The sequence below is a fragment of the Ranitomeya imitator genome, chromosome 6 (genome assembly GCF_032444005.1).
Source record: "Ranitomeya imitator isolate aRanImi1 chromosome 6, aRanImi1.pri, whole genome shotgun sequence".
NCBI classification, from domain to species: domain Eukaryota; kingdom Metazoa; phylum Chordata; class Amphibia; order Anura; family Dendrobatidae; genus Ranitomeya; species Ranitomeya imitator.
The window spans coordinates 103,102,970-103,116,736 of record NC_091287.1 but is presented as its reverse complement, the minus strand read 5'-3'; the positions used below and the strand labels follow the sequence as shown (position 1 = coordinate 103,116,736).

Here is a 13,767-nt window from a genome sequence, read left to right as displayed (position 1 = left end):
GACAAAATAAGGTGCTGGCCTTCTAGCTCCAACCAGCGATGTCACAGCAGGATCCTGATCACTGCTGCGTGTCAAACACAACGATATCGCTATCCAGGACGCTGCAACGTCACGGATCGCTATCGTTATCTTTGTAATGTTGTTCAGTGTGAAGGTACCTTAAGGCAGCATGTTTACTAGTCCTTCAGTGATAATCTCTTGCTGATAAAACACTGGTTTTATGAAAACTACACTAGGCAGCCCAGTAAGGGACACATTGCTGGAATAAGGATCTCAGTTACTACATCATGCTGCTCTTAGATTAGGTTGCAAAAACCCAGTGATAGACTCCCTTTAATACTGACACTGACTTACAGTAGCTTGTCTCCGCAGTACAGGTGCGGATAGTCGGTTGACCAGGACAACACAGAAAGGTAGTAAGTACTGGTTCAGACCACACATGTATGTCGCGTGTTAAAGTACAGGATAATTGTAACGTATGTTCTTTTTTCTCTTTATAAATAATTAAATATTTAAATTTAAAACATTAAGAAATAAATAATAATAATTAAATAGTATAATTTGCTTTGGACACCCCCAAGGAACAATCAAAAGAATAAACTGCGACCTTCAGATTCAGAAGACACCTCACGGCTTGTGTACATACATTTCAATAAAGCTACGCAGTGAAAATGAACCATATTTATAATTACCTGATAAAATATATACCTTGTATAATTGACTTTGTAGGCAGCAATGTCCTCAGCCGGGGAACTCTGCCTTCGCTGTGAAGGAGTTTCTAGGTGCCAGTAGTTGATGCGATTTACAAACATTTTCGCCAACTCTATAATAGTTTGCCGTTCTTTCGCTGGTAAATGACTAAATTTATATTGTACAAAATTGTTTACACCCTTTAAAGAAAAGAAAAAATAAAATAAATAAAATTATTATTATTTATTGTTATAGCGCCATTTATTCCATGGCGCTTTACATGTGAGGAGGGGTATACATAATAAAAACAAGTACAATAATCTTGAACAATACAAGTCATAACTGGTACATGAGGAGAGAGGACCCTGCCCGCGAAGGCTCACAATCTACAAGGGATGGGTGAGAATACAGTAGGTGAGGATAGAGCTGGTCATGGTTGATCGGTGGTTACTGCAGGTTATAGGCTTGTCGGAAGAGGTAGGTCTTCAGGTTCTTTTTGAAGGTTTCGATGGTAGGCGAGAGTCTGATGTGTTGTGGTAGAGGGTTCCAGAGTAAAGGTACCTTCACACTGAGCGACTTTAGAACGATAACGATAGCGATATCGTTGTGTTTGACAGGCAGCAGCGATCAGGATCCTGCTGTGACATCGCTGGTTGGAGCTAGAAGGCCAGAACTTTATTTCGTCGCTGGATCATCCGCTGACATCGCTGAATCGGCGTGTGTGACGCCGATTCAGCGATGTCTTCACTTGTAACCAGGGTAAACATCGGGTTACTAAGCGCAGGGCCGCGCTTAGTAACCCGATATTTACCCTGGTTACCTAAAAAAACAAACACTACATACTTACATTCCGGTGTCTGTCGCGTCTCTCGCAGTCAGCTTCCCGCACTGACTGTGAGCGCCGGCCGTAAAGCACAGCGGTGACGTCACCGCTGTGCTCTGCTTTACGGCCGGCCGACGCTCACAGTCAGTGCGGGAAGCTGACTGCGAGAGACGCGACAGACACCGGAATGTAAGTATGTAGTGTTTGTTTTTTTTAGGTAACCAGGGTAAATATCGGGTTATTAAGTGCGGCCCTGCGCTTAGTAACCCGATGTTTACCCTGGTTACCTGGGGACCTCGGCATCGTTGGTCACTGGAGAGCTGTCTGTGTGACAGCTCTCCAGCGACCACACAGCAACGCTGCAGCGATCGGCATCGTTATCGATATCGCTGCAGCATCGTTTAATGTGACAGTACCCTAAGGGTGATACAAGAGAGAAATCTTGTATGCGAATGTGGGAAGAGGAGATAAGAGGGTAGTAGAGAAGGAGGTCTTGTGAGGATCGGAGGTTGCATGTAGGTAAGTACCAGGAGACGAGGTCACAGATGTATGGAGGGGGCAGGTTGTGGATGGCTTTGTATGTCATGGTTAGGCTTTTGTACTGGAGTCTCTGGGCAATGGGGAGCTAGTGAAGGGATTGACAGAGGGGAGAGGCCGGGGAATAGCGGGGGGGACAGGTGGATTAGTCGGGCAGCAGAGTTTAGAATAGATTGGAGGGGTGCGAGAGTGTTAGAGGGGAGGCCACAGAGCAGGAGGTTGCAGTAGTCAAGGCGAGAGATGATGAGGGCATGGACTAGGGTTTTTGCAGATTCTTGCTTGAGGAATGAACGGATTTGTGAAATATTTTTGAGTTGAAGTCGGCAGGAAGTGGAAAGGGCTTGGATATGTGGTTTGAAGGAGAGATCAGCGTCAAGGATTACCCCGAGGCAGTGAGCTTGTGGGACTGGGGAGAGTGGGCAGCCATTTACTGTAATGGATAGGTTCGTTGGGGGGGGGGTCACGTGAGATGGGGGAATGATGATGAATTCTGTTTTGTCCATGTTAAGTTTGAGAAATCTAGCGGAGGAGAAGGATGAAATAGTGGACAGACATTGAGGGATTCGGTTAGTAGGGAGGTGATATCTGGTCCAGATATGTAGATCTGTGTGTCATCAGCATAGAGGTGATACTGAAAGCCAAAAATAAATTTGAAGTACAGCCACATCAACTCCAATACATACTATCCATAAACCATACATTAGGTATTTATCCATGGTTACTGTTCAGACCTAGCAGAAACGCTCAGCGCACCCTTGGTGGTCATACAGATCAGGGCACATTCCCACCTACATTTCTTCCATCTATCTCAACCCTCCTTTGGTTCCTGTGAAGCCAGAATTGTCATTAAAGGGACTCTGTCACCTGAATTTGGAGGGAACAATCTTCAGCCATAGGGGCGGGGTTTTCGGGTGTTTGATTCACCCTTTCCTTACCCGCTGGCTGCAATATTGGATTGAAGTTCATTCTCTGTCCTCCTTAGTACACGCCTGTGCTGTGCAAGATTGCCTTGTGCAGGCGTGTACTACGGAGGACAGAGAATGAACTTCAATCCAATATTGCAGCCAGCATGCAGCCAGCGGGTAAGGAAAGGGTGAATCAAACACCCGAAAACCCCGCCTCCATGGCTGAAGATTGTTCCCTCCAAATTCAGGTGACAGAGTCCCTTTAAAGGAAGACGGGGTAAAGATAGATGCAAAATAAGTAGATGTGAAGGTGAACTGAGCAGCTTGGCCACACCAGGGGTGCACCGAGCAACTGTGCTTGGTCTGAACAGTCATTTTGTGCTGATAAGCTCAATTTAAAACACTGTTCTCTGGTTTAAAATCCTGCTTAATATAACATGAAATATAATGCAGTATAAGGATTTCAACATTGATTTTTCTGAAACAGAGCTCCAAATGTGCTGCTTCTATTCATCCTGAGCGATAAAGGGGGTGATAACAAGAGACTTAAAGGGGTTGCTCTCTTTCAGGATCTGAAATGGGGTCATATCAGTGCAAGGGTCTCAAACACAGCCCACTGCTCAGCCCCCATGCTCCTGAGACAATCACATCCAGGGAGTTAGGGGACAGCGCTTGTCTTCAGCTGAATGTGCGTCCAAGGAGAATTGCATTGAGGCATAAAGACCAGCTGTCTGCACCGCAATACCTGAGAAGTATTATTTTTAAGTATGTGAAAAACGGCATATTGGGGTCATTATTACAAGAACTGGACCAGGATGGGGGAAATTACTACAAGATGGGACCAGGATGGGGGAAATTACTACAAGATGGGACCAGGATGGGGGATATGACTACAAGAGGGGACCAGGATGGGGGAAATTACTACAAGATGGGACCAGGAAGGGGAAAATTACTACAAGAGGGGACCAGGATGGGGGAAATTACTACAAGATGGGACCAGGAAGGGGGAAATTACTACAAGATGGGACCAGGATGGGGGATATGACTACAAGAGGGGACCAGGATGGGGGAAATTACTACAAGATGGGACCAGGAAGGGGAAAATTACTACAAGAGGGGACCAGGATGGGGGAAATTACTACAAGATGGGACCAGGAAGGGGGAAATTACTACAAGATGGGACCAGGATGGGGGAAATTACTACAAGATGGGACCAGGATGGGGGAAATTACTACAAGATGGAGTTAGGGCTAGCGGAACGCACCAAATAATAAGACAGATAGAGTATGGTGCGTTCGCAGCCCGGGGTCCACCGTGCAGAGATGGAACCTGCTGCCAAGTAATGACGGACTATATGGCGGTACAAAGTGAATACACACATGGGCTAACCTCACCCTGTGTGAAGGAAGCGAACCCTGTTACGTCACAGGGCCGTGGTACCGCACCAAGAGCGCAAGCAACAAGTCTCAGAACTCAATCCCAAGACACAGGATTTGAGTACATAGACCTCATGCGCTCGATACCGCTACTGAGGTGTCAGAGTGACAGCAATAGAAGCAGGAGAGTGCATGCAGTGCCGCACTGGCGAACGCCACTAACCACCCAGGCTTGGGTCAGGAAAGCGCTGTGAAAGCACAAGGCGCCGCACTGGCGGTCACAGCAATAAGACGCTGTATTGTGTGTTTACGTGCTGATGGCTAAGTCGGGCGCTAGATAGCAAACATACACCTTCCGCGAACAGTCATCCAATAGGGAGGGTTATTTAAAGAGCGACTTTCACTCACAACACACACACATTTACAAATGTACACTAGCGCATGGCCGTGCGGTCACGCGCAGCTTATATAGTTGCAGCACGTTCAGGACCTTCCAATAAAGGACCAATGGGAAGCTGCTACCAAAGTTTTGCCCTTTCAGGACCTTCCTGGAGGACCAATGGGATGTGCTGCAGTACCTGAGCATGTGACCCTCGATCTCCAATGGGAGATCTTGCCCTGGGCATGCTCAGAAAGAGAAAAGCAGGACTTAGCCCCAAAAGCATCTGCTCGCCGCTGCCCAACACTGACTTCAATGGCAGAAGCAGGAAAAGCAGCAGTAACTCTTTGTACAGAGTGAGACTGAGCAAGACGCTGGGACCGACATCTCTGCTGAGCAGACTCCACTGCGGCTGGATAAGAATGGGAGACCGCAGCGGAGATGGCTCGAGATTCCCCTTGTGCAGAAGCGGGAACTCGACACCTAACATTACCCCCCCTCCTAGGTCCCCCCCCCTCCTTGGGCCTCGCTACGCTCGAAGGCAGCAATGAGCTGTGGGGCCCGAATGTTTTCAGCAGGCTCCCAGGACCTGTCCTCTGGGCCATAACCCTTCCAATCCACCAGATAGAACTTTTTGCCACGTACCACCTTGCACCCCAAAATAGCGTTCACCTCGTAATCGTCCGTAGACGAACCCGATGTCCCGGCAGATGACTCGGAAAACCGGGACATGTATACGGGTTTCAAGAGGGACACATGAAAGGTGTCGGTGATACCCAAGCATGGAGGAAGGGCCAGACGGTAGACCACAGGGTTAACCTGTTCAAGGACCTTGAAGGGACCCAAGTAGCGAGGTGCAAACTTAGTGGACTCAACACGCAGCCTGATGTTACGGGCGGAGAGCCACACTAAGTCGCCAGGAGCAAAGGTCGGAGCGGGACGCCGATGAACATTGGCAGAGGACCTCATTCTCTCCTTGGAGGCCCGAATGGCATCCTGAGTGCGGTCCCAAATGTCCCGTGCCTCCACAGCCCAGTCTGCCACCCTGGAGTCAGCAGAAGACACAGGCATGGGCACAGGGACACGCGGATGCTGGCCGTAATTTAGGAGGAATGGAGTCTGACCGGTGGAGTCGGATACGGCGTTGTTAAGCGCAAACTCTGCCCACGGTAGCAAGGATGCCCAGTCATCCTGCCTGGCAGAAACAAAATGTCGTAAATATGTGACCAAGGTCTGGTTGGCCCTCTCTACCAACCCATTCGTCTCGGGATGATATGCCGAAAAGAGATTCAACTCAATACTGAGTAGACGACAAAGCTCTCTCCAGAATCGAGACGCAAACTGGGGACCCCGGTCACTAACAATTTTGTCTGGCATACCGTGTAGGCGAAAGATATGTTTGATGAACAAGACAGCCAACGCCCGTGCAGAAGGTAGCCGTGGAAGAGGCACCAAGTGCACCATTTTGGAAAAATGGTCGGTGATCACCCAGATAATGGTGCAGTTACGAGACTTGGGTAAGCCCACCACAAAGTCCATCCCGACCATCTCCCAGGGCCTGTCCGCCACCGGCAGAGGGTAAAGCAAACCAGCGGGCCGTTGCCGAGGGGACTTGTTCTTGGCGCAAGAGACACACGCCCGAACATATTCTGCGACATCACAAGCCATATGCAGCCACCAGTATGTCCTCGCCAGTAACTCAGATGTCCTTTTGGAACCAAAATGTCCACCCACCCTGGACGAGTGTGCCCAAGAGAGAACCTCCGGTCGCAAACTGGATGGTACAAAAGTCTTGCCCGGAGGCACAGACTCTAGCGAAACCGGGGCCACAGTTTTCAAGCTCTCGGTGGGGATAATAAGCCGAGGCTCCTCTTCCTCCTCCGCAGATGACTCAACGGAGCGAGAGAGAGCGTCGGCCCAAATGTTCTTCTCCCCAGAAAGAAAATGGAGGGTGAAATGAAACCGGGAGAAGAATGAGGACCATCTGGCCTGGCGAGAATTCAACCGCTGGGCTGTCTGCAGGTACACCAAATTTTTATGGTCTGTGAAGACTTGGAAGGGAAAACGTGCTCCCTCCAAGAGATGTCTCCACTCCGAGAAAGCCAACTTGATGGCTAGCAACTCCCTGTCCCCGATGGAATAATTCCTCTCTGCTGGTGAGAAGGTCTTAGAAAAGAAGAAGCAAGGATGCTTCCGACCTTGAGCATCCTTTTGGAAGAGGACTGCTCCAGCACCAACAGAAGAGGCATCCACCTCCATGATAAATGGCTTATCAACATCGGGGCGATGTAGGATGGGAGCGCTAGCGAAGTGTGACTTTATGGAGTTAAAGGCCTTGGAGACCTCCTCAGACCACAATTTGGGATTTGCCCCCTTCTTGGTGAGGGCAACCAAGGGAGCTACCAAAGTTGAGAAGTGCGGAATGAACTGGCGATAATAATTAATGAACCCCATAAAGCGCTGCACAGCTTTAAGAGAATGGGGTTCCTGCCAGTCCATCACAGCCTGTAGTTTGGCAGGATCCATAGCCAATCCCTGGGCAGAGATGATGTAGCCTAGGAAAGGTAAGGACTCCTGCTCGAACATACACTTCTCCAACTTGGCATAGAGGGAGTTTGCCCGTAGGAGGTCGAAGACTTTGCAAACATCTCTCCGGTGGGAGTCAATATCTGGAGAGTAGATGAGAATATCATCCAGATAGACTACGACCGAGGTGGAAAGCATATCCCGGAAGATGTCGTTCACAAAGTCTTGGAAAACGGCTGGGGCATTACAGAGCCCGAAGGGCATCACCAGATATTCATAGTGCCCATCCCTGGTGTTGAAAGCCGTCTTTTATTCGTCCCCCTCACGGATGCGAATCAGGTTGTAAGCACCCCGCAGATCTAATTTAGTAAATACCCTTGCTCCCCGAAGCCTATCGAAGAGTTCAGATATCAAGGGCAAAGGATACTTATTCTTAACGGTGATGGCGTTAAGACCCCTGTAGTCTATGCATGGACGCAATTCCCCATTCTTCTTCTGCACGAAGAAGAACCCTGCCCCAGCAGGTGACACTGACTTCCTAATGAATCCTCTTGCCAGAATTTCCTGGATGTACTGTGACATTGCCTCCGTCTCCGGGAGAGATAACGGATAGACTCGACCCCGGGGAGGCTCAGCACCAGGCAAGAGATCAATAGGACAGTCATAGGGGCGATGGGGCGGAAGGATCTCCGCCGCCTTTTTGGAGAACACGTCTGCATAAGACCAATACTGCTTGGGGAGAGAGGATAGATCTGCGGGTACCTCCTGTAGTAGCAACCTGAACACACTCCCTCTGACACCTACCCCCACAAGATTCGCCCCATCCCAGAATTCTGCCTGAGGACCACTCGATATGAGGAGAGTGGTACCGTAGCCAAGGTATTCCCAACAGGACCTCATCAATTCCCTCAGGAATGACGAGCAGAGATATAATCTCCTGATGAGATGGCGACATGGACAGAGTAAAAGGGATGGTCTGGTGTGTTATCTGTGAGGGCAGTGTCGACCCATTCACCACTCGTACCGTTACTGGTTGAGCTAGCATAACCAGGGGTTTGCGTGACGTTGGGCGAAGGCAGAAGACATAAAATTGCCCTCCGCCCCAGAATCCACGCAGAGCTCTACCGAGTGGGAGAATGAGCCTATAATAATTGTCCCCTTAAAGGACAATTTAGAGGCAAACGTCGCCGTGTCTAGTGTACCTCCACCTACTACCACTAGACGCTGACGTTTCCTCGACCGCTGAGGACATCTGGTGGCTAGATGTCCTGACTGCTGGCAAACATGACAGACCTTGAGTGCACAAGCGGTCCGGGACTTAGATCCCGCTTGTGACACTTCCATGGCCTCATGTGACTCAGGAACCAGGACCGGAGATTCCAGAGGTTTGGCGAAGGTAGGAGCCAGCCGAAACCTCTGCCTACACTGGGCTCGCTCTAACCTCCGCTCGTTAAAACGGAGGTCAATTCGAGTGGAGACAGTTATTAACTCCTCCAGTGTGGCAGGAATCTCCCTAGTGGCCAGAGCGTCCTTAACGTGATCAGCCAGGCCCCTCCAAAATATGGGGATAAGGGCTTTATCCGACCAGTCCAGCTCAGAAGCTAAAGTGCGGAATTGGACGGCAAAATGACTGACCAAGGACTCAGTTAATGCCAGCAGTTGGAGCGCAGTATCATGGGTGACTTGAGGTCCTAAAAAGACCTGTTTCAGAGTGCTCAGGAACAGCGGAGCACTCTGCACCACATGATCGCCATGCTCCCACAGCGGCGTAGCCCATTCCAACGCCCTGTCCGACAAGAGAGACACTATAAATCCCACCTTAGCCCGCTCTGTGGGAAAACGTGCAGCCAGGAGCTCGAGGTGAATAGAGCACTGACTCACGAATCCCCTACAAAATTTGCTATCACCAGAAAATTTTTCTGGCAGCGGGAGGCGAGATAATGTCGGAACAGGGGTGGCAATGGACAAGGTTGCTGCAGCCACGCTAGCAGCCTGTACAGCAACTGCGGTAACATCCACAGCTGAGGTTGAGCTCTCGAGAGCCGCCAACCTACCCTCCAGCTGCTGGATATACCGCAAGGATTGCTGTTTGTCTGTCATTACTAGCCAGACCCTGGCGCTAGTGTAAAGTTAGGGCTAGCGGAACGCACCAAATAATAAGACAGATAGAGTATGGTGCGTTCGCAGCCCGGGGTCCACCGTGCAGAGATGGAACCTGCTGCCAAGTAATGACGGACTATATGGCGGTACAAAGTGAATACACACATGGGCTAACCTCACCCTGTGTGAAGGAAGCGAACCCTGTTACGTCACAGGGCCGTGGTACCGCACCAAGAGCGCAAGCAACGAGTCTCAGAACTCAATCCCAAGACACAGGATTTGAGTACATAGACCTCATGCGCTCGATACCGCTACTGAGGTGTCAGAGTGACAGCAATAGAAGCAGGAGAGTGCATGCAGTGCCGCACTGGCGAACGCCACTAACCACCCAGGCTTGGGTCAGGAAAGCGCTGTGAAAGCACAAGGCGCCGCACTGGCGGTCACAGCAATAAGACGCTGTATTGTGTGTTTACGTGCTGATGGCTAAGTCAGGCGCTAGATAGCAAACATACACCTTCCGCGAACAGTCATCCAATAGGGAGGGTTATTTAAAGAGCGACTTTCACTCACAACACACACATTTACAAATGTACACTAGCGCATGGCCGTGCGGTCATGCGCAGCTTATATAGTTGCAGCACGTTCAGGACCTTCCAATAAAGGACCAATGGGAAGCTGCTACCAAAGTTTTGCCCTTTCAGGACCTTCCTGGGGGACCAACGGGATGTGCTGCAGTACCTGAGCATGTGACCCTCGATCTCCAATGGGAGATCTTGCCCTGGGCATGCTCAGAAAGAGAAAAGCAGGACTTAGCCCCAAAAGCATCTGCTCGCCGCTGCCCAACACTGATTTCATTGGCAGAAGCAGGAAAAGCAGCAGTAACTCTTTGTACAGAGTGAGACTGAGCAAGATGCTGGGACCGACATCTCTGCTGAGCAGACTCCACTGCGGCTGGATAAGAATGGGGGACCGCAGCGGAGATGGCTCGAGATTCCCCTTGTGCAGAAGCGGGAACTCGACACCTAACAGATGGGACCAGGATGGGGGAAATTACTACAAGATGGGACCAGGAAGGGGGAAATTATTACAAGATGGGACCAGGATGGGGGATATGACTACAAGAGGGGACCAGGATGGGGGAAATTACTACAAGATGGGACCAGGATGGGTGAAATTACTACAAGATGGGACCAGGATGGGGGAAATTACTACAAGATGGGACCAGGATGGGGGAAATTACTACAAGATGGGACCAGGCTGGGGGAAATTACTACAAGATGGAACCAGGATGGGGGAAATTACTACAAGATGGGACCAGGATGGGGGAAAATTCTACAAGATGGGACCAGGATGGGGGAAATTACTACAAGATGGGACCAGGATGGGGGAAATTACTACAAGAGGGGACCAGGATGGGGGAAATTACTACAAGATGGGACCAGGATGGGGGAAAATACTACAAGATTGGACCAGGATGGGGGAAATTACTACAAGATGGGACCAGGATGGGGGAAATTACTACAATGCAAGATGGAACCAGGATGGGGGAAATTACTACAAGATGGGACGAGGATGGGGGAAATTACTACAATACAAGATGGGACCAGGATGGGGGAAATTACTACAAGATGGGGATTATACTACAAGTTGGGGACTAGGATGGGGACATTATTACAAGAAGGGGACATTATTACAAGATGAGACAAGGATCGGGGACATTACTACAAGAAGCGGACAAGGATGGGGACATTACTACAAAAGTCAGGACAAGGATGGTGAAATTACTACAAGAAGTGGACTAGAATGGGGGACATTACTACAAGAGGAAGAAGAGTATGGGTAAATTACTACAAGAGGGGACTTGGATGGGGACATTATTATAAGATAACTACAAGATGTGGGCCACTATGACAAGATGAGGACATTACTACAAAATGGAGACCAGGACGAGGGGCATTATTACAGGATTGGGGCCAGAATTACTATGTGGGACTAATTGTTAAACGATATTACTGTATGAGGCCGATTGGGGGACAAAAAAAAAAAAAAGGACAAAAATTTCTAATATATTAAAAAGAAATTCAAAATAAAATTATTTTGCTAAAAATACTAAAAATTATGTTTTATGTAAAAAGAAAACTTGTACCCTGACACATGTATACCGTCTGCGACAGCTATTTTCACTTAGGTTCCCAGTGGGACTGAATGAGGGTTTTTTTTCACTTTTGATAGACTTGTCTTGCGCTTTGAACCTTGGACCTTAAGTCGTACTAGTTTTTTGGTGTGGTATGTGATTGTTATCTGTACCCTTCACATGAGTAACCCTACATGTATTATAGAATTTTACCTATTGCTCTTTTGATTGTATGTTACTACTTAATAAATGTTTGAAATATTTTATTGATCGAATTGGCAGCGTTTGGAATCCTTTTTTCTAATTATTTATACCCTTCATCGGGGGGCAGTAAATTCATTACATCTGAACTAGTAGTAAGGAGTGCAATAATGGGGAATCATAAGCGATGAAGCTACCCGCACTTGTGTTTTAGCCAAGATTCCTCCAAAATGTTTGAAGCAGCTCCAGTAAACATTGGGGGTAGAAAGGCTATGAAGATTGAAAAAGTTATACCAAAAATAGAAGAAAAGTCACAGGGACCAAGTGTGCCAATATGACAGTCACGTTTTTTCACACATCCACGTTAAAGTACTGGACAGCATCGGATTTATACACAATCCAAACATTCTGACTGATCAGCAAATATTTGGGGAAATGATTTTATTCCATGCCATTTCTCGTGCTGCACCTGCTGTAGTACATCCTTTGTGAAAGTACTGACTACAGCAAATTAATATTATGGGGATTTAAATGGCTGATTTGTTTTCCACCCTGACAAGCTGAGAAGGCTGTATGTATGCCGTGACCATGAAGCAGCAATGATTTTACAATGACAGACTCTTGATTCAGCGTTTCAGGTCTGAAATTGTGCAGTCACAAGAAATGAAATGTTAAATGAACTAAGCCAGCCATGCATCGCAGCACTGCCGGACTGGGAAAATAAACCGGAGAGGGTGCACTACAATGTCGCCAGGTGCCACCGTATTCACTCTGCGGCCAGCGCTGGTGATAGATGTCTGAACCAGTACCTATCTCTATATATGCAACAGTGGTGGTTTGCGTGTACTCTTGCTACTTCATTGTAAGTACATTGTATGGGTCTGGCTATGGCTGTGTGTACCTGTCCTTGTATTGGTCTTGTGTGAACTTGGTCCTGTTGGTCCTGTGTGCACTTGTCCCCTGACCTGACCCAGTCTGTTCTATGTGAACCTGCTCCTGTCTGTCCTGTGGGGACTTGCGGTTCCCTGCCTTTCTGTATCTGAAGTTCCTGGTCTGTCGGCATCTGTAGTTCCCTGTCTGTCCGCACTTGCGGTCCAGTACCCCCTTGCCAGAAACCCAGTTCTTCTTTAAGCCGTTCCTGTCCATCCTGTCTGAACTAGGTCCCACCCGTTCCTGTATTCCAGTCGTACCTGCCAGTGACCCAGTTCTTCCTGAAGCTGTTCCTGCTTGCCAAGGCTGAAATGGGTCCTACACCTGCCTTTCTGTATATCCATGAGGTATCTTTTACTGCTTTTATTTCATTAGTTAGTAACCCACTTAAACAGGACTTTATGGCATCCCACACTATATGACTAGGCAAAGGCCCCACATTAGTGTCAAAGAACTCCACTAATTGATCTATTAATATTGTTGCAATTAATGAGCTTGAGATAAAATGGGTTAAGCTTCCAGCCCAAGGAGCGTCGAACTCTTACTGGGTCTACTTGTACTTGAAATAATAAAGGAGAGTGATCTGATAAGAATTTAGGGGAGTACTCAATGTTTTATATAGAAGGAACCATAGAAGAATTGCATAGAACCATATCTATTCTTGAAAAGGAATAAAATGTTGAGGAGGCACATGAGAAACATTTCCCTCCATACATTTAGGCTTAGCTCACTAGTAAGCCGACCCGAGGGAGACAAAGTGTCATCGCCTACTAGGAACCGATCTTTACCAGGATTGCAAATATTGTTAAAGTTCCCCATTACTATTAAAATATATCAGGCCAATTAGCAAGTTTTCCTACGATTCTCGCTGTCTCTAACATTATGTCCTCACTCTAGCTATAAAACATCTGCCCGATCTTGCCATTTCCATGTGTGGTTCTACCATTACTCCGCAGCAACCTGCCTGATTTCTTGGGGTCACTCTTGATTCAGATCGTTCCTTCACTCTCTAGATCTGATCACTCTCTCGATCATGTCACCTACACCTTAAAAATGTTTCTTGAATTCGACCTTTTCTTACCTTTGACTTGGCAAAAACTCCTACTGTAGCTCTCCATTCTCGTCTGGACTAGTGCAACTCTCTACTGATCGGTCTCCCTCTTACT

The 13,767-nt window shown here is 48.1% G+C and overlaps 1 protein-coding gene across 1 annotated transcript in view; it reads right to left on the bottom strand.

The window, feature by feature from the left end:
- KAT2B (lysine acetyltransferase 2B) overlaps positions 1–13,767 on the bottom strand; it is a 129,414-nt gene that overhangs the window by 54,103 nt on the left and 61,544 nt on the right. The window contains exon 5 of the mRNA XM_069729976.1: positions 709–890. Within this exon, the coding sequence (XP_069586077.1) occupies positions 709–890 (182 nt within the window). The remainder of the gene's footprint in view (positions 1–708; positions 891–13,767) is intronic.